General features: G+C 36.6%; 1 protein-coding gene across 3 annotated transcripts in view; it reads left to right on the forward strand.

Moving 5' to 3' along the window:
- Positions 1–22566, forward strand: part of CNTN6 (contactin 6) — a 282265-nt gene that overhangs the window by 123949 nt on the left and 135750 nt on the right. For all 3 annotated transcript variants that reach the window (XM_075998472.1, XM_012740481.3, XM_012740492.3), the window contains exons 3-4: positions 2078–2204; positions 8392–8567. Coding sequence is in view for 2 of the 3 variants with exons in the window: in XM_012740481.3 (XP_012595935.2) it covers positions 2078–2204; positions 8392–8567 (303 nt within the window). In the remaining variant the exon portion in view is untranslated. The remainder of the gene's footprint in view (positions 1–2077; positions 2205–8391; positions 8568–22566) is intronic.

The following is a 22566-nucleotide window of genomic DNA, read 5'->3' on the forward strand; positions in this document are numbered from 1 at the left end:
CTCCTCCTCTTCCTCTTCCCTACCTTTCAGGATAGATAATTCAGTCCAGATGCCATTGGAGGGAGGTGAGTGAGGTCGGCCCCCATGTGAGCATGGGAGAAAAGAACCGCAGCAGCCCAGCAGGGGGTGCTGGAACCTGAGAGGGCTGAGAAGGGTGCAGGGCAGGGCTAGGGAGCAATGGCAGGGAGTAGGGTGGCAGAGCCCAAGCAAGGCGAGAAGGACAGGCCCACAGTGGGGTGGCCTGGCACAGCGAATCAGAGCCTGGGAAGAGGGGGGCAGGTTCTAATTTCAGGGAAGATTGTTCAAGATAGAAGCCCGAAGTCTGGTGTTGGAGGTAAGCAGAGGGAGGACAGAGTCTCCAAGAGGAGGGGAGTGTTCCAGCATGAGCCATCAGATCCTGGGTGATGTGGAAAGTTGTCCATGTGGGTAAAAGTGGGAGTGGGTGTCAGAACCTGCACAGGGTGAAATAATAGGTGGCAGTAATAGGAGATGAGTTACAGAAAAAGGGATTGAACAAATGCATACATGCACTGAAGATAATCAGAGCCAGGGTTCTTGCAGTCTGAACAGGGAATTACAAATATGGACAGAGGAAACTCAAACCATTACACATCATTTTAGATACACACACGCACACATGCACACAATCTACACACACACAATCTACACACACACACCAACACACATCCACAGAGAGGGACTCAGAAAAACAGCACCTCAATAAAAAATTCCAGATCATGGCTTCTAAACGCCATTCTCTAATGAGAGAAGTCAAGTTTTCTTAGAAAAAGAATTGCAATTTCTGTGGCTGGGGCAGGGGAAACGCAAGATGCTCCTGGAACTCTTTCTTATACCAGAAAGCAAGGAAGAGTTCAAAGAATGGTAAGGTCGTGCCAAAGGGCAAAGAAGTCAGTTAGCGAGGGCTCCCGATGACCAAATGAGTGACAATTTGAGCACCAAAATAAATCGTAATGGATTGTGTAATTCATTTAATAAAATAAGAACCCTTGGATTCACGTATTAAATAAAGTAGACCATACTGATAGAAATATACGAATAAAAATTTTAAATGTTTGAGCAATGGTATGTTTGTATTCTCTAAAGTCCCAAACCACAAAATACTAATTACAAAGAAAAAACGAAAAAGCATGACTTTTTAGTGGAGAAATCTGGCAGGCACCACCTTAATCAAATGATCGTTTAACTTCAGCAATAAAGGGACAGATACGCTTAAGCAGCCACCTGATAGGATGCAATATATAAAGAACATCCTATGCCTGAAATTGATCATAATGAAACAGTGTTTCATTCTATCTTCTAAGAGGAAGGGAAGGGAAACAGAGAGCAAGACAATGGGATCTGCATATTCACTGCTTGGGAGGAGCCTTCTTCATAATGATAATTTTTTTAAAAAGCCAATTCACTGGTTTTATTAATATTTTTCTACCTTCCTATGGCCTGCATTTTCAGGGTGCAGCTCCTACCTGTACAGGAAAGAGCCTGTGCCCTGCCTTTAGTACCTGACTGTTTAGATGAGCCCAGATTAAGTGAAACTTTACCAAATAACTGCTTTGCAATTTTCAAAGGTGTCAAAGTCAGGGAAATCAAGGAAAGACTGGGGAACTGTTCCAGATTGAAGGAGACTCAAAAGACATAACAATTAAGTGAAACTTGTGATTCTCAGCTGGATCCCTTTTATATAAAGGATTTTATTGGGCACAGTGGTGAAATAGGGCCTGAGGATGAGATGCTAGTACTGAATTGATGTTAATTTCTTAATACTGTTGGTTTCATTATGGTTATATAGACAAATGTTCTATAGTTGTAGGAAATATACACTAATTTATTTGAGGTGATTGCAGTTTGCAGAATTACTCTACATGATTCAGAAAAAAAAATCTTTGGACTGTTTTTGCAACATTTTCTGTAATTTTGAGATTGTTTCAAAATACAAGTTTTTAAAAAATGTGTATCAACTTGATATTTAATATAGACTCCCATTGAAAGCAGGGTTCTGTTTTTTTTGTTGTTATTCATTTAGTGATGTCATTCTTTTTTTTTTTTTTTTTTTCCCCAGGTGATGGACTTTTCAGCCGCCCTATTTTTACTCAGGAGCCAGAAGATGTCATTTTTCCTTTGGGTTTATCAAAATCTGAAATCATCTTGAATTGTGCTGCTAGTGGTTACCCTTCACCCCATTATAGGTAAAATCCTACCTCTGGGAGCTGCACTGTTTCATTCTTTTTCATTGAGCTAAAACATCCACACAATAGAGTCTTAGAAAGTGCCCTCATTTGAAGTGTACAGCACAAGGAATTTTTCCATAGGTATATGGCTATGTGTCCATAATTCAGATAAAGATAGAGACATTTCTCGTGCCCCAATGTGTTCCCTCATGCTACTTTTCAGGTAATGTACTCCATCCCCACCACCACCTCCAAGTAACCACGATTATGTCTCAGTCTTATTGATAAGGTTTGCTTAGAACATTTAATCTTGAAATTGCTGCTATGCAGGGCAATATTGTAGTTACAAAAATACATCAATTACAGCTATGTATCCTTTACAAGGCAGAAAGAGAATTTTTATTCTGGGCAAATAGGAAAAAACTGTTTTTGTTTTTACATATTTTCTGTGGAATACTAGGGAGGAAGAATCAGTAATGTTTTGGTCTGATTTACAAATTGGCAGTAAAGGCAGAATATGATCCATATTGTGGGTGGAATTCACAAATTCAAAAATATATGCATGTAAAAATTGTACATGGGTAAATAATCAGGATGTTTTGTTGGTAAAAATTGCATATGCAGCGTGAATACAGGAAAAGACAAAATAGATATTAAAATGACGTTTGAAGCTTTGAGCTTTAACATAATTTTTTAAGTCTTAATTTTTAGATATAAAGTCAAAATGGCACACACATAGTGACAATTTCAGTCCATTTTGGCGAAATGAGCTGGTTTTGCCTAATTTTATTTTGCAGGAATAATAGTATTTATATGAATAATCACTTTGATCTTAAAGTTATCTAGGTTAACTAGATAAATGATTTAAATGCACGAAGCTAAAGGCAACTTTACCTTATCTTGTATTTTGTTGAACTAACTTTAGCATCTTCTTTTCATTTACAACAAAAGAGCTAAATATGTATGTCTTTTCATTACACTTACAATAGCTTTCCTGTCTTTAGATTATCCAAACCAATGCAACTCATTTGTTAGAGGAAGATCATTCACTTTACAAATTGCTTCACTCCATTCAGGGTTTGTTGGTTTGTTAGTTTTCCTTAAATGATGAGCTGTCTTATTGTATTTAACATATGGCTAAATATATAAAAATCTGATTAACACATTTATCAGGATCACTTATACTTAAAGTCATTATTTTATTTTTGAGAGCAAATTTGGCTGATCATCAGGACTAGTAGGGTTTGTTAGAGAAGAGAAAGAATACATGAATCTCTCTAAAAACTTTTTTTAAAAAGTTTGTTAAATATAAGCAAAATAAAAAATAAATCATGTACTTATATAAAATCTATCTCTATATTGGCTTTTAACAGGTACGAAGATACAAAATAGTGGTTCTCAAGACAATCTGCTAATCGGTTATATCTATGAAAAAATACCCTGAATGAAAACTATAATTTCTAATGTTATTAAATAGCTTGTGTTTCTGAGATATTTGTAATCTAGGGGGCTAAAGACAAGTAATTTAGCCTCGTATTTCCAACCCCCATAAGCTGGTTTAGCTCATCGGTAATATTACATTACAAAATACTCATAGGCAAGATGCTTTGGGAAGAGAGTGAGAAAAGAATTAAGTTTTTAATGCTTAAATGTCAGACTCAGACCCAATTTTATTGATAATAAAGCAAAGGGCAGAGATATTTCACATAATGTGCATTAGCAGTGAAATGGGAAATTTTAGTTTTAATATGACCCTTTCTAACTTAAATTTTATTTAAAATAAACTTCATAGCCATATGCACCTTAAGATGTGTATGTGTGTGTGTGAGTGTGTGAGTGTGTGTGTGTGTGTGTGTGTGTGTGTGTGTATGTATCTATCCTAGAGGGAAAGTCTTCAGGATTCACAGCTGCTAACATGATTTGAAGTTATTTGGGCACAGTGTGAAGCAATACAAAGAACTCTTGTCTTAGAACCAAGAGTTGTCATTTCTGGTCACAGCTCTGTCATTCCTTGCAATAATCATTTCTCTCTCCTGGCATCAGCTTCCTTATCCATAAAATAAGGGTGTGCTTGATTTAAGATCTGTTTTTTTTTTCTTTTAGCAAATTCAATATAGCAAATGAAATCTCATAGGGAAAAGCAATATTAAAAGCAGAACTTTGGAAGCAGCTTAAAAGCACCTTGGCTAAAGTCACTTCCAGTGAAATAAACACCACCCCAAACAGTTCAGTGACAGCAAGAAGAAACAGAAATGAAGCAAGTCTAGACAAAAGCTTTCCCATAGAAAGCATTACTCTTTATTTTTTCAAAGACTAGGCAACACGTGGGAATATAAAGTCCAGCCAGGAAGCCTTGCAAAGGGAAAAGAAATAGGTTACCCAAACATGGTGCTTGACAAGGATTGCTCATATACCTAGAAAGTCTAGGAAAATCAGATAGCAAGGAATTTGGTTCTATCCCAGAATATATATTTTATTTGGAAAAATGAAGTAACACACACACAAATTCATAAATTATTTCTACATGGGGTATACTCACTATCAGAAAAGCACTTTGAATACCATCAAGGATTTCTGACACATCCCTTCTCTACCTGGTCACCAGAGGTGACCTTTCTGTACTTCAGTCTACTCTGCCCTAGTCATGAAGACAACCTGAAGTCCAGAGAAGGTGTAAGCCTCTGAGGAAAAACCATAATTGTAGTCTCTCTGCCCTTTTATCCTTTTTATTCATTTCCCCACTCGATCTTAACAACCTCATGAGAGGTTGTTAAACAAAATACATATTATTGTGCAAATTTTATAATTGATGGAAGTGACTTCTAGAGAGATCAGAGATTTGGCCAAGGACATACAGCAAGAGAATGTCAAAGCTAGAACTAGGACTCTTCTCACAGGTGCAATGGCCTCAAATTTGGTGTATATTACAATCAGCCAGAGAGACTTAAAATTTTAGACTTTATAGGTAGAATCCAAAACGTTGAACTCATAGAAGTAGAAAGTAGAATAGTGTTTACCAGAGGCTGGGGAATGGGCAGAAAGGGAAAGTGGGACGTTGGTTAAAAGGCATAAAGTTACAGTTAAGTAGAAGGAATAAGTTCTATTGTTCTAATGCACAGCAAAGGGACTATAGTTAACGATAATGTATTGTGTATTTTAAAATACCTAGGATCGAGGATTTTGAATATTCTCACCACAAAGAAATGATAAATGTTTGAGATGATGACTATGTTAAATATCCTGATTTGATCATTTCAAAATGTACACGTGTATGGAAACATTATATTATTATTCCCTGTAAATATGCACAATCATTATTTGTCAATTAAAAATAAAAACTTTTTTTAAAAGAGAAATAGGTACGTTTATCAAGTACTCCATGTAAGTCTAAAAAGCAATGCCCAGTTTTGAAACACACACACACACACACACACACACACACACACACACACACACACACATGCATTATGCAAGGACAGCAAACAAACACAGCCCCCAGCCATTATATTCTTGACACAGGACTGAACTATTTAACAGTGAAGGATGTTCTGCCATCAAAAGGTCAAGATTTTAGTTCAGATCCATTATGTTTCCTGGAACTAATATGCTATTAATTCAGATGATGCTTAAAATAATCATTTAAAACATAATTCCTAGTTTGCATCATAAGAAAACACTCCTGAGTGTGCAATGCTATCAGTTATGTGTGCATGGCAATCATTTGAATTCATTAATACTGTTTTTCCATTGATTTAAACATATTAATCAGGACAGAGCCCACACCAGGAGTTGAACCCCTGATCTATATGCACAGTTTAATAATCATTGTACCATAGCGATCAGTGTGATTGTGGGGATACCGTGAAAAATTCATTTGCTGTAGCTAAGCCAACAACTTTGAATTTGTGTTGAAAAACAATTACTGAGCTTAATTAGGAGCATGTAATGATGACAGCAGTTATTTCAGTGATTGATTCCAAAATTAAAGAGAGCTGGCAAACTAAGTATGGTATATCCTTTGCTTTGAAAATGATAGGGAACATGGAGGTCCAAAGATTGTGCCCTGTAAGCAAATTATGAAAGACAGTATCACAGTCCTGGCAACGAGAATATTGGCATCTTGAGATTGGCCTAAAGAAAGAAAAGGTTTTTTTGTTTTTTTTTTCTTCTTTCTCTTACACTAATATTGAAAATAAGAAACCGTCTATACAAATTCCTTCAGGAAAAAAAAAATGGCAGAAAATCCAGGCAAATGAAATGTGCTCTTTGACTGCTGTCTTTCAATTTCCTTTCATTAAAGAGAAGCTGAGGTGCACAGGAAATGACTAAATAATTTAAAAGTAACAAAGTTGGCTCAAAACCTCTGATTGATTTGATATTTGATCTATCACTTCACATCTTTAATAGGGTAGAGGAATAAGTCTATATATTTTTTTCTACTTTGGTAGGCATTTGTCAGACTCTCCCCATGGGATGTTTCAGGATGCTCCTAAAAAAGTCAATGACATCTGATTAATTCTGTAACATGTCATTCATTTCTTACAATCAGCCACCCCCATCAAAATATCTTTAATATGATTTCAGTATGAAGGGGAGAATCATAGCAAAGCTGGCATAGACCCTAAAATACGTGGTTCGGAAATAGGCTGTATTCCATACGAAGAGGCCATTTACTTGTTTTTCTAAAAGACTGTGATGAGGTTCATGACACGCCACCCCAAAATATGGTACCTTGGCATTTGAGAAATGCCAAACAGGAAGGTCACTCTCACCTTCCCCTTGCTCTTCTTCCCTGAAGCAGGTCATAAAAACTTCATTCCAGAGGTCCCCTTCCTATACCCAGAGGAAAGGGACATCCTTAATCTCCCTCAAAGACACAAAGACACCAAGAAGAATCTGAAAAAGCAGGCTTTGCTATGTTTCACCCAATTTATTACCATTAGATCATACCACTTTTATCCAGACATCCTTCTACAAGACTACCTGTTCTTCATCAAAACCAGCGTTAAAATCCACAGGTATCCCTGTTTCTTTGGGTCTTTGTTTCTGAAGGACCTCATATCATGTAAAACTTATATTAAATTAATTTGTATGTTTTTCTCTTATTAACCTTCCTTTTGTTATAGAGGCCTTGGTCATGAACCTAGCAATGGGTGAGAAAAGATCTCTCTCCATGCCTACAACTGGTTGTCATTATTCAATATTGTTTTTTTCCCCTTATAAATCCTTCATTGAAATGTTCAATATTTTTAAATGTCTATTTTCCTAAATGGCTTATATGACTACACACAACTTGTGACCTAGGAATGTGTCTCATTAAATATGCAAGATTCCTACTTCAAAATGTTTAGGGACTTTGATGGAATTGGAAGGTAAAAGGCAGAGGAAGCGAGTTTGTTAGGGATGATTACTGGGTATGTATTTTTCTTAAAATATCCAAATATAACTTCTAAAACTACTTAGGAGTCTCTGAAAATAAATAAAACTCGAAGGCCCTTCAGCTAGTTAATTCATCTACTAAAGGATTATTGACTAATAAACTAAGCCAAGAGACTTTTGCTTCCTAAAATAAAAACCTTTCAAACAGCATTTGTTTTGCTAAAGTATAATTTTAGTTTGGCATTTCCAAGTACTGTTGAAATATTTTCAACATGACTAATTTTCCAAGTAATAGACTAACAGAGACAATCATGTTCTAAAGTAGTCTGGTTATTATTGTTTTGCTTTCAGCTTCGAATTGCCATTATAAAATTTTTGTTGCCATTCTTTGTGCCATTTGTGATATACCCTTCTTGGATTTCTATCTTTAAATCACTTGCGGCATTCAATTTTGAGATATCGGTTGTGGGTGTTCAGGTACGGTATGTGCTATTTGAAAAGGTGCTAAAGGAACAGGATGGCAGGTATTACTGATTGTCTAATTTTTATTTCTCATTTCAAGAGTTCTGTTGCCTCTTTCTATACATTTGGGTGAATATTTGCAACATGTAAAGAGTAGGTCTTTCAAATAATCTAATCATTGACATCACTGAGCTCATCAAGACAGTTACCTTGGGTGAAATTGGTGGGATTATCTCTACATGTAACCATGTCTTTTTTTTTTTTTTTTTTTAATGCTTGCAGAACTTAAAACTGCATGATGTTTAAGACAAAGAGTAATTGACTCTGTATGTTATAAGTGTAATTTGATTTTTTTCCCTTGAAGGTGGAAGCAAAATGGCACAGATATTGATTTTACCATGAGTTATCACTACAGGTTGGATGGAGGCAGTTTGGCAATCAGTAGCCCCCACACAGATCAAGATTTTGGTACCTACCAATGCCTGGCCACCAATCTTCTGGGGACAATTCTAAGTCGGAAGGCGAAGCTCCAGTTTGCATGTGAGTATTTTGGGGGGGGATCCTGACTCTATGCCTCTGAGAATATAATATTATTGTGATATACATATTTTACAATCCACCTTTTCCAACAATCTGATCTTTGAGAATGAATATAATTATATGGAGGTAAAAAGTTTTGATGATGTGCATTTTGTGAATCTAGACTCCTGGAGATAATAGAAACTGTTTCAAAAGAATCAATGTTATTCTATTTTAGGAATTATTTTGAGTCATCTTAATTTTTGGAATCATCTCTAAAAATTCCAGATATAAATATTAAGATAAAGGCATATGACATAGTACTATTTTTTTTCCCTTTTGCATTGGCTATTACTGTGCAGAGCACAGGAAGAAAAAATTGGGGTCAGAGATGTAATTTGGAGGAGGTGGGTGCTCTCCCAAGAAAAGCGATCGCACACCCACAGTTTGATGTAGGTGGAAATAAAGTGGTTGCCAAAGGCAGGCTTTATATTAACTGTAACAATGTCCAGCTGCATCACATAAATGTCATCCAAGTAATTACCTTGGTGACATTTGGGGACATTAGCAGATGAACAATAGACATACTGCCTCTAATATCCTTTGTATATAGTGTTTCCAAGGACTGAAATGTTTCATATTGGATTCAGCAAAACCCTTGTTTGAGAGTAATTATATCTGCTGATGTGGATAAAGTAGAAGGCTTGCATTTCTCCCTTTGCACCACCTTCTGTGCCCCAGAGGATCTATCAGGGAGCCAACAAGTTAGCACCTACACCTGCAGGGCTCGTGGAAATCTCTATGCTCTCTGTTACTTTGCAAAAGTAATTTTTCTGAAATTTTATGAATAAATGTAGGCCCAAAGCTCATCTCGTGAAATTGATTTAGTCACCAGCAGATATATGAATTAATAATTAGATCTAGTTCTCATTGCAAGTCTTGTGTTCCAAGGGTTATGCTACACCAGAGACCCCTTGGTGTTGACCATTTTGGGATGGCCTTGTTTCTGGCTTTATCAAAATGCATATACACATACACACACACATACATATATACACACATACACACACAAATACATTGCCAATTGTATCTGAATGTATTTGTATCTGTGGAAATAAAAAGAGAATGTAGAGATTTGTGTATCTAAATGGATTATGGATAGAGGCTGGTGACTTCTGACACTTAGGTTAAAGATAATTATAATACTTGATTTCTGCATTTCAGCTAACACCATCACTTGGGAAACTAACAGGGGACAAAATAATACAGAAATGTATTAATATGTTACACATATACACAAAAAGATTATTCTAGACACTGAAGGATTCTGCTATAATAATTATTTATTTTTCTACTTGGATAGCAGATGACCCTAGAAGACATATATGATTTAAATCAGATTCCATAATAATAAATTTGACTTTCTGGCAAGGAAAACTCCACACAGCATATTTATTTGCTATACCCTTGAGTTTCTCTAGAGCTATGGATTCTATCCATTCTTGAAAACAACTGAATATCTCCATCTCAAATGCACTCTGCTTTATATAGTCATATATATTTTCTTATATGTTCCTCACTTTTTAAAAAAAGTATGTTTTAAAACTTCCTACATTATTATATCTCACATTTTGTTCTGCTTTTACAAATACTTGCAACTAGAAGTTTCCCTAGTTAAAACATATTTTGTCTTTGCCAAAAAGAGAAGAGCTTCAATTAAGAAGAAATTGTATGCTTTCATTTAGCCTAATACGAGAAATCATTTTTTTCTGTCCTTGCTGACTTTCCTGTCTCTTCATAAAATTTTGCTTTTTTGGGCTGAAGGCGTATGACCATTGATCCTTAAAAGCATTTCTATTACTATTCATGCAGAAAGTAAAATGGCCCATATCCATTAACTGATGTTTCTTCTGCAAAGTTTAAAGGACTGCAGACTCTGAGTCTCACGTTTGAAAAAACAAAAACAAGAACCACAACATTTTGCCCTTTCTGTCCAGTACCTATAGTGGTGCCATATCTACAATGTTTCCTAGTACATCCATGGAGAGATTTGCGAACGGAAAAAGTAGAGTCAAAATGCAACTCTCTAACCAAATGAAAGGTTCCTGAAGTGCATGAACTATTTAACGTATCTTCATTTAAATTTTCATTCTTCACCACCTCCTTTATAAGTTCTCACCAATGTCCATGCTGGTAAAAATATCCTTTGGTAAGATAACAATGATAATGAAATGGTGACATATTTAAACATAGACAGATCTGAGTTCTAATTCTATCTCTGTCAAATATTTAGCAACATGAAATTAGAATACCCTAGAACATAAAGTCTTTGTTAAGAAATTTATAGAATGAGAATTTATAGAATGCGAATGAGAAAGAGAAATTTATAGAATGAGAATTATCCACCCTATAGGACAATGATATGGATTAACTGAGATAATGAATGTTAAGTCCTTTCTCAACTTGGACAAACATCTACATCTTTCAAACTGCTACAGCTTCTCATAGAAAACTCTTCTAGTTTGCATTTTTAAACTTTCTTCAGACCTGTTTCTTGTCCTCTAGTTTTCAAGTTTTATAGGTGCTTTGGCACATATTATCTCTCTTGAACTGGCCAAAAATCTAAGAGGAAGATGCTGTTGTCATTCCCACTTTATAGATTAGAAGCCTGAGGTTCCCAGAGATTGGAGTTTTCTTAAGGTACATTGTTAGAGTTGGAACTTGAATTTAAAAAAAAAAAAAAAAAGAGTTCAGACTCTAAAACTCATGGGCCTCATGTTAGAGTACTGAGTCCTTCTCAAACACTGCCTGCCCAAATCATGTGGGCCTTCTTTCTTGATTACATTTGCTATTAGCACAATTATTGTCTAGATAATAAACAATATCTGCTTTTAAGGTTCACAATAAATCTAGTGGTAAGTACCAGTGGAGCCCTGGCCAGATGCCCTTTAAAAAGTGACATGCCCATCCCCAGCTATTAATGCCCACAGATGGCCCTTTCCTGCATTTCATGCCCCAGACCTCCCCGTGGGATCAGACAGAGACTAGACAACAGCTGAGACACCTTCTTGCTTAGCTCCTTCCCTTGCTCTCTCCTGCTCTCCTTCCTGCCTTTCTTCCTCCGAGAATGCACCCTCAATAAATCATATGCACTTGAGTCCCTGCCTCAGGCTCTGCTTCTAAGGAACCTGAAGTAGGACAGACACTAAACACTTAATGTGAGACATTTGGTCTACTTATTGATAGAAAGAAATGGATCCAATAGCCCCCTCGTACAAACTTCAATAGATAAGAACAAAGCTGGGCATCAGAATAAAAATGTGTCAGCTCCTCTGCTTCGGAGCTGTTGGAAGTCCATTGCATAGTGTCACTTTGACCTTCAGAACAAATGGACTCACAAACAGCTTTTCAGAACCTAACCTGTCCATGGCAGAGACGCTGCAGGTACCTACCTCGAGATGATTGATGGCTTTTGTTGGTCACTTTTATCCTGGTGTTTAGCAATCCAAAAGCACACTCTGAGTTTATTTTAGACACAGCCTGTAATACCCTGGTTCATCATGAATCATCCCACCATGAAGCCATCCTGAAATGTGGACTGTGTATTAAAAAAACTACCTATTAAGAAATATTCTTCTAAATCAAATCTATCTTTAACCAGCTAGGTAACCAAGACAAGTCATTCACCTCTCTGCACTTATTAAATGTATGTTTTGAATTATTTGATTACAAAAGTCCTTTTCAGCTCTTCAGAATAGGACTCTGTCCAAATACTCAGGTAGATTCTAATTTAAGTCCTTTCTTTCCCTCACCCAAACTCAATCCTAAAGCAAATTCAGTGGGTGCCTAGCCACTAAAGTCTACCTCTATCACCCTGGCATTCTTGAATGATAAAACCAGTTTTACCTTTTAAGTCACTTCTAGCTGCTTTGAATTTCTTTTATTTCTCAAGGATTTTGGTGGTAAAGATTGCCTGTAGACTTCTTGCTTTCATATGTATGTTAATGAATTACTCTGTACTTGTGTGAGAGAACATTGCATCTGTCATTGCTGCTTAAAATGCCATCCTTGAGAAGATGAGATAGGTGTTTTGAAGGAAGCCTATGATATCGCCAAGCTGAATTTCTTGGAGGCTCTTATAGTATAGAACTCTACCAATGAAAAGATAAACATTTAGGATAAAAGGTAGTCACGAATGCAACTTTTGCTCTTGCATTATTTAATATTTAATCACAGGTACCGTTTCAAATAAGTGTGTTCCACGATTGCAGAAGGAAAGAAAGCTAACGTGGGGCCTCTTAAATGACCGTTCATTTAGTCATGCTCCAAGCAACCACAGAACACCTAATTTATATGCATCGAACACTGTGCTAGGTCCTGAAGATTAAATAGTAGGTAGGAAACAGCTACTTCCTGTCTTCACAGAGCAGACTGGTGAAACCTTAAGTATAATTTTTGAAAAAAAAAGAAAAAGTAGAAAAGAAATCGCTAACAGTTGCATAGTATAAATTATGTGGCAGGCATTGTTCCAGACTCTTCATGTAAATTAACTCGATTGATTCTCACAATAATCCCATGAGAGGATCACAATCCCCGCTTTCAGATGAGCAGATTGAGACGTAGAAGAATGAACTGAGCTGCCTAAAATCCCGCGTAGCAAATGGCCAAGTCAGTATTCCAATCCAAGGCAGCTGGAGTCAAAAGTCCATGCTCTTACCACCAAAAAGCATCAGGCGAAGTGGGAGAGGTGAGCTTAACCTGTGATGGAGTGCAGCCCAGAGTGAGAAGTAGTGAAAATTTGTCTGGATTGGAGAAAGAGCAAGGGAAGGCTTCCAAAGGAAATGAGGCTCACATTGAGCCTTGAAATATCGCTTCGTGTTCCGGACGCAGAAAGTGGGTGGCAGAGAACCTGCAGGTCGGAAGGACAGAAAGAGGAGATGCAGATGTGTGAACAATCTTCCAGTACTTAAGAAAGTGTGAGGAGGTGAGCAAAAGAGTAGGCGGGCTTACTGGAATGTAGAAGACTGGGTTTAAGAAATGACTGGTTTTCACAACGGTGATATAGCATATCTTGTATTTTCCTGGCTAGAGCTGGAACCCATACTACTAAGTGAAGTATCCCAAGAATGGGAAAACAAACACTGCATATACTCACCAGCAAACTGGTATTAACTGAGCAGCACCTAAGTGGGCACATAGGAACTACAGTAATAGGGTATTGGGCAGGTGGGAGGGGAGAGGGTGGCGGGTATATACATACATAATGAGTGAGATGTGCACCATCTGGAGGATGGTCACGCTGGAAACTCAGACTTGTGGGTGGAAGGGAGGAAAGGGCATTTTTTGAAACCTTAAAATGTGTACCCCTGTAATATGCCGAAATTAAAAAAAAAAAAAAAGAAATGACTGGTTTTCTGTGTTGAGGCTGGAAAATAATTTGGAGGCAGGTATAGGAGGCCCCTTACATCCAAGCTTAATCTTTAGATGATGGGAGAATTGAGGGATTTTATGAGATACACCCCAAAGAAACACTTCACATGTAAAATGGGGGTGCCAATATCACCCATTTCAACTAGAGTTACTATGAGACTCAGATCTTTACTGCATGTAAAGCAGAGTCAAGAGCAATTGACAGATTGGTGTGAGCTTAACATGGAGGGATAATGAGGAACCTGGCTGTACAATTATCAATAGGCAAAGTTTTGTATTTCACTATTTAAGAGCAATGGAACCATTTTGAATGATCTTAAGGATGTTGAAGTTGTTTATAAAATGAAGTCGAAATGCCACATGTTTTTTCCTTAAAAAATGTTAGTCTGACACATTAATGAGGTTATTAATATTATTAAAATCACAGTACACATAGTTAAGGGTTTTCCAAAACTCGATTCTTAAAATAACGGATCAAATGGGGTTAAAGAATTCTTTCTTTGCATCACAGGATTGAATTTAAATGATGCAAGGTTAAAACGCAGTAATAATGCATTTTAAAGGGCTATAAATATGTAGGCCTTTACAATCATCGTAATATTTTCCCACAGGAATGCAAAGGGTTTTATACCTGTTGTGCTGTTCATCTTTATTCTGTACCTGTAACCTATTCGGGACTGGAGAAGTTCAAGGCAGAACAACTATGTTACTTGCCCAAGGTTACCCAACCTACAGCAGATCCAGAACTTCTTATATCTCTATCCTGAAACAATTTTTTAGATATCTATTTATTTTATTGTTAGAAGAAATAGAATTTTCATAAATCAAAAACCATAGTTCACAGCACAACAAAAAAGGTAGCATCATAATATAAACAAATATATAAATTTCTAAGATATTTATGTATTTGAAGGTGATATGTATTTTTATATCTATGTTTTGGCCAGTGTCTTTATTAAGTAAGGAAAAACAAAAACCCTCACATTTAGAAATAAATTTTAAACGCTTCATGGGCACTGATTAGTTCCAAATGTATTTAAAATTCTTTCATATATAAGACATGCAAAAATAGTTATACATGATCCTGATAACATGATGATAAAGTACATTTATATTTTAAAAAGAAATTAAGACCCAGGGAAGAAGTTTTAAAAATAACACTTAAAATGCATTTAGAAATTGTAAAGTCCCTGATAATTTTGAAGTGTGTATTAAGTGGATAATGCATATCTAATTATAAATGAAAATGCAAAATGGCTTTTAACCTGTTTTGTACATCAGAAAATAACTAGCTAAACAAAATTCATGAAGAAATACTTTTTCTTTAATTTCTTGAATTAAAAAAAAGTTAATACACAAGCATTGGCTTTTTTATATCATTTTGAAATAGCACTAAACAGTAGATTTAATATTCTGAATTTCTCTTAATGAAATAATAGCATAATCACCAATTGGTATCATATCAAGAAGAAACCTTTGCTTTTAAAACTATCAGATCTTAAACAAATGGACAGTGAGCAGTTGTGTGGTTAAATTACACCAAGCCACTATTATATTCTAATTTACAGTCAACAGGAAAGTAGATTATTCAGTGCTTTAGCCTCATTTTTCCTTCATCATCATTGCTGGATATCTTTTTATGTATCTTATCAGAAATAACACTTCTTCAAAATTCAGTCTTTCTCCCAACACCTACATCTACTTATATCCAGCAGGAGTTAGTCTTTTTGGGCCATTTGAATAAAATTGCACATTCACACTGCACAGGCTAAGAGTTGGGGTGGGTGAGGAAAATATTAGGAAGTAAGGGATTCATCCTATCAAAACCTGGTTTCCAATTTGTAAAACTGAGACAGAAATGCAAAGCTGAAAGGCTTGTTTATTACTCTGATGCTATTTGACAAATGGTTTTGAGAAAGTTATGGACATGGTCCATATGGATTTTGCTTCTGAGATCTATAAAATTGGTTCAAATTATAGTATAAAATTCTTATTTGCACTAAAGGATCAGATAAAAAAATTTTCTGATATTTATTTTGAATATATATCCAATATTATCTAAAAAGGACATTAGAATCAAGTGTTTAGAGAGAAAATACAAATAATAAAGAGTTTTGGTAGAAACATCTGGAAATGTTCATTATGTTTAAGGTGTTAATTTATGCCCTACCTTTTCCAGGAAGTGTAATATGTACTGAAAAGTACAGAAAGACATAAATAGCTCGATGAAGCATTACTAAACCAGGTCCAGAAATACATTCCCAATACCCCCAGAAGGTTCTCGCCTTGGGTCACTTTCCAATTGCTACTTCCTCCTCCTGTCTCAAAGATAAGCCATGTCTTAATTTATAAATTCATAATTAAGTATTGTGGCTTTTTGAATTTTATATAAATAAAACTATATAATACATATTCTGTCAAGTCTGGCTTTTTAGCCAACTATGTTTGTGTGATTCATCCCTATCTTTGTAGATGTCTATAGTTCATTCCTTCCCCTTGCTATAGAATATTATGTTGTATGAATATTCTACAGTTTGTATATAGTTTCTGCTGTTATTGGAAATCTGGGTTATTTCCAGGTGCAACAATGTGTAATTCTTCTATGAACATTCTTGTAGGTGTGTTTTGGTACATTCGTGCATGTTTTTCCGCTGTCTATTCCATAGAGCAATAGGGCAGTTGTGTAGGCATGTAAACACCTTTAAAAGATAAAACCAAATGTTGTTCAGGGTGATTTTTTTAATTCCTACCCTTACCAGCAATGTTTTGTTCTACATTCCTGACAACACTTGATATGATCAATCTTTTAAAAAGGTTAGCATTTTGGGGGGTTAGTAAAGACTAACTCATTTTGATGTAGCTTCTGTTTTCCTGAAAACCAATGAAATTAAGAACCTTTTTATATTTGTGTTGGGTATTTGGAAATCATTCCCCCTTTAGGAACAGTTTTACTCATTTTTCCATTTTTCTATTGAGTTGTCTTTTTCTTAGTGATTGATTCTGGATACAAGCACTTTGTTGCCTTGATACATGGGAGACCACTTCTACTATATGGCTTGCTTTTCACTCTCTTCATCATCATGTATTTTGACAAACAAACTTTTTAAAATTTTGCATAGTCCAGTTTATTTATCTTTTCCTATATGGGATGATGGCTTTTGTAAAAAGTTTAAGAAATTATTTCCTTACCCAGAGATCATAAATGTATTTTTCTATATTATCTTCTATAATGTATTTTGTCCTTCATATTTAAAATTACCAGGCACCTGAAATTAATTTATTTATGAATTTATTTATTCATTTGCATGCTGTGAGCTCATTCCAATATATATATACATATATATATATGTATATATATATATTTTTTTTTTCTATAGGGATCCAGTTGAGTCAGGATATGTATTAAAAGGCAATCCTTTCTTTGTTGTCAGAAATACAATGCCAGGTCTGAAAGAAATCAAGTGTGCGTACCTGCCTGGGACTGCTTTTGAGTTCCCCATTCTCTCTTCCTTTGTTATATCTGCCTATGCTTGTGTAAATACCACACTTTATTAATTACTGCCATCTTACAATAAGTCTTGATATCTGGTAGTTATTAAAAGAGATGACATGGAGAAAGAAAAAAAAAGAGGCTCAAATCGTAAGCTAAACCCAAGGAAAATAAAATCCAAAGAGAACAACAGGAGGATAAAAATTCATGCCACAAGATCCTGTCCAATTATTAAAGTTGAGCTTTAAAAAGCTTTACAGTTGGTGGCCAAGGCAGAGAGTAGTACATTATCTTTCATGGGATAAAAATGTGACAATTGTTCCTGGGAGCATAATCACTCTGCTTCTGACACCCGAGGGAAGTTTCTCCTGTGAATTGTCATCAAGAATAAAGTGGATGATTTAGGGAGTGACAGTCCCCTCACAAACATGCTCACATAATGGATTTTCTTAAGGTGGCTTCTTATATTGTATCTCAAAAATAATAGCTACTCTTTATTAGGTACTTATTAAGCTTTTTACATAATATTTGTTAGGAAATTTCCCAAACTATGTCCCCAGGTTACCACCAGTGTAGCCAACATCTCAATCTGTTTGGGAGTCTCACTGATCTCTGGCTGTCGCAAGGACATCAATAGGTCCTTTAAAATACAGGGAACAGACACGAGTTGCTAAATTTGTCAAACTTCAAGTGAATCTAATGCTTACTTTGTTCAGATATTATGTGGTCTTTTTGGTGGAAGGGTCACAAAGTAGTAGCAAATGACTCCAGAGCTTCTGCTTAGCTATTTCAGAAAATAAGGCTGGACTATTTCCTGTGAAACATCCCTCTGTGTGCTTCTTCCTATGAGGCTGTCTCTTTCCTACATCCAAGATGGATGCTTTAGGAAGGTGCACGTTCTGGCTCCCGAATCAGCATTACTACATTTATGCTTATGTTACTTCCTTCTCCATTCTTGTAACAGCGAGGGAATAATTAGAATTCAGAGAGACAAAACACACAAGCATTTCGGGTTTTGTGAAGTTGAAAGCACTCTCTAGGATGTGTGCTTTAGATGTTTCTTTCTTAAAGGAAGTACCAACCATCAAAAAGTTCTTCCTGATTAAACAGAATAATCTAGCTGAATCCTCAAAACTACCATGAACAAAACAAGCTATTATTAAAATCATAATTTTATCAATGAGGAAAGTTAAGGACATTAGAAAAGAGAGAATCTGAGATTGGATGTCAGACATTCTGATGTTTTAACCACTTTCCTAATCACTCAACTGGTGTTTGTCAAATTTTAACCCACAGGTAGATTACTTGGGGATCTTATTAAATGCAAATTCTGATGTAGAAGGTCTAAAGGGGGACCCAATATTCAACATATCTAGCAAGCTCACAGATGGCACTGACGTTGTAGCCCTTGGATACCAGACTGTGAATAGCAAACACTCTCATAATAAGGCTTAGGCTAGTGCCTAAAACAGTCCAATAACAGCATTGCCAGAGGTCAACACAAGGTCATACAAAGAGGCAGCTCTGTTACGTTCTACACAACTCCAGGGGAAAAGCAAATGGTAATCTATATTTCCAAATTCTAAGATGGCCATTCAACACATGCATTTGTACATTCAAACAACTCACATTTATCAAGCACCTGCTATGAGTTCCAAACACAAGTGTAAGCAGAGAGCGAAAGAAAGTCTTTTTTCTGTATTTATGCATGTGCCCAAATATAACTGCAAACTCACTTTGAAAAAAAAAAAAAAGCAAATATATTAATGCCATTGGAATAAAGAACAAGTAAAAAATGTGCTTGAGCATTAACCAAAGCAATAGGTTTTCAAACTGTAATCCCTTGCCAGAAATACTATCCTCCTAGGCAATGTTTCTACCCATGACAGAAAATGCAAATGAGGAAGAGTCTAGATCTACAGACGTGATTTAACAAGTCAATTGCAGGGTGTTTTTTCCCCTTTTCCAGAATTGTGCAGTTGAGAGATCTACTTTCACATACATATTAATGAGTTGTTTTGCATAAATCAATTCTATTTTTATGAATGGAGATTATATAACCTTCCTCTAATTCTTCTGGAAATCCCATCCAAGTGAACTACTAGAGTTCTTCTTACTAGGGCCTATCCCTTGAGCACAAAGGATTTATTCTAATTATTTCATCAGTTTTAAACAAAAGTAATCAAATATAAACAATTATGCTGTAGGGCCAACCCCTCTGCCAGCTGCCTCTCAGCCTTCTGGAAGGTTCTCTGTGTTTTCTTGTACTGCTTTCAGTATCCATTTAAAAAGTAATCCTCGTGTTTACATTAAGAAGTTATGAAATAGAGTTGACTCAAAAGTTAAAATTTGTGACATTCCTTTTTTTGGCAAGTCTAGCTGACTGTGGGCCCTGAATTCTTTCATTAATATAAATATTAAATTAAGTAAAAGCTAACATGTATCCAGTGAGCCAAACACTGGGCAAAGCAGTTTTGGGGCTTTCTTAAGTTCTCACAGCAAGTAAGTAGTGACAGAGCCAGAACTTCAAACCTGGATCTGACGGACAACGGAAATCAGGCTTTGCACACAACATTGGTGTTTCAAAGCATCCTGCATTGGCAGATGCCCTAAAGAAACATCTCACTCCTGTCTGCAGTTCCAGTTATCTCACTCCGTCCTCCAACTCTCTTTCCTCGTTTAATAGGAAGAAATGTCAGAGTCTGCGATGCTCTGGATAAAGCTGTCCCTCCCCACAGCTCCACATTTTCCTAGGAGGCATGAAGAAGTTATCTTGGCAAGAATCCCACAAACACACACCAAAACACACGTCCTTGCCCCCATATTTGCCATCGTTGTTATCATTAGGTCTTTACTCCTGTGCACATAAGGCATCATAACAAGCCCAGAATTCTTAGGTCACCCTCATTGACCAAATCCTCATCTGCACACAGCTCTGCATGTTCCCATATCCGATCCCATTTCCAAGTCCTCCTCAACTTGTGAAATTCTTTCCTAGGCCTCCTCAAACAAAAAGTAACCCAGTCGCCAGCAAAATCTCAGCACACAAACTTTTCTCAAAACACACTGTGTTTCTGAAAATGAAATTAGGCTTCATCAGAAGATGCTGCATCTCTTGTATCTGGCTCATCTGGTTTTCTCTCACACTCCTCTTACCACTGGGTCTGTGAGTAGAGGCAGAGTCCTCTTTCCTCCTCCGCACCACCTCCAGATAATCCTGACCACCCATATCTAATGTCCCCAGACTTTACAATCATACCATCGGGCAATCATTACTTCTCTTTGTTGCAATCATGTTCTCATCTCCTAACCCCCAATATTCCTTGAAGACTTTACCTCCTAACTCACTGTCATTCTCTCCATAAGACTCCTTCATGTCATATCTCTTGGCAATTTCAGTCTTTGGTGAATTCATCGTTCAGTATTCAATATCCTGATTTCTCAGATCTTTGGCTTCTTTCCTTCCATTGACCTTGTTTATCACCCCATCTTACCCAATAGCCACCCTGCCAAGGCAACTCTTTCAAGATCTTGTCACTGTCTAGAATGGCAAGTGTCACCCATAATCTGATTTTCAACCTTCCCAACACTCGATCATCGCCACTTGACTGTCTAGCTCATTTTCTACAGCCCATGGACTCCAACAATACTTTTACTCCACTGGGTCCTACAATACATGAATCCTAACATCTACTCCCTGTCCCTCTCTTACCTCACCTTGTCATTTGCTCCTTATCTAGACAAAGGTAGAAAACACTTCTCTCCAGTCATCCTTGACTCACTTATTCATCTTTCCCATCATTTTACTTATCTGAGGAAATCTAAGCCATGGTGAAACCCAAACAAAAATTTTCATAGAGAGAAAAAACCAACCGTGATACCTGCTTTCACTTTTAATTAATGACCACTTACACCAAGTGGGCCAATAACACTGCCTGACATTTAGATAAGGAAGGGAGGTCATCATAAAGTTCTAAGATGCTCCTGTGTTGCCAGGGTCTTGAGTATATGAAGGGCCTCGTGAGTGGAGAAAAGTACTAGCTAGTATTTTTCTCCTATAACATTCAACTCACTCATCTCACATATATCTCAAACAACATTTCCCCAGCCCTTTAACATAATCTACACTATAGACTGGTTGATACTCAGGTCTGATTCACATCTGATTCGATACCCAGTCTCTGGGCCAATGTGGACATTATCTATCATTCTTGAAGTTTGGATATTTGTGATCTGTTTTTATGTTTTGTTTTGTTTTTGTTTTTGTATTTTAATTCTCCTGACTAAGATGCTCAATTTAGCCAGAGAAACAAACTTTTGGTGGATGTCATGCTAAAGGTGAAAGATGGGCAAACTCTGCATGCAAAGAGAGGGACCTTCCCGTCCATATGACTGAAGCAGATGGACAGATAGTGGAAAGATGCATCACCGAGAACCTCCAGGCTGGGCCACTCTAGTTCCTATTGGAGTTTGGCTTAGCTCAGGGCATAAGTAGCATTCTAGGGGGCATTTCCTTAACAAAGATTCCCTGTCAGAAGTAGATAGTGCATGAATAATGTTGGGAAGTCAGAATGCTCAAGTTCTCCATTTTCTTCCTCCGTATTGCTAAGATTTTATTTAGAGACAGGTAGGGTCCAAAGTGGATATTATAATCACATGGTCTCTCATGCTTTAGCAGATGTAGTGGGCTGGTCTAAGCTTTTACCAGAGTAGCTGGGTGGGGATCCAAAAGAGAGAGAATAGAGGGTTAGATGGCTGCTTGAAGCTTGGGCCAGAGCTAGCATGTTGCCACATCTGTTCAATTTTGTTTGCAAGGCCTGGCCACATTAAGGAATGGTATACACTCTACCTTTGTTGAAAGATGCTATAAAGTCATATTGCAAAGGACATTATAGGATATAGACAGAGGTGGGAAATTGGGGCTAATTTGCAAACAATCTCTTCCATGGTGGTATGAGAAATGGGGCTTCTCCCATTCCAATATAGGAGGAAATAACATATTTAAAGTCAGCGAGGTTGGAAGGAGCTAAGACATTAAAGAACCAAGATGAAAAGTTCGTTGTGGAACTTAATGAGAAAAACAAGAGTGATGTCAGAGGA

Source organism: Microcebus murinus, chromosome 28, assembly GCF_040939455.1.
Source record: "Microcebus murinus isolate Inina chromosome 28, M.murinus_Inina_mat1.0, whole genome shotgun sequence".
NCBI lineage: Eukaryota > Metazoa > Chordata > Mammalia > Primates > Cheirogaleidae > Microcebus > Microcebus murinus.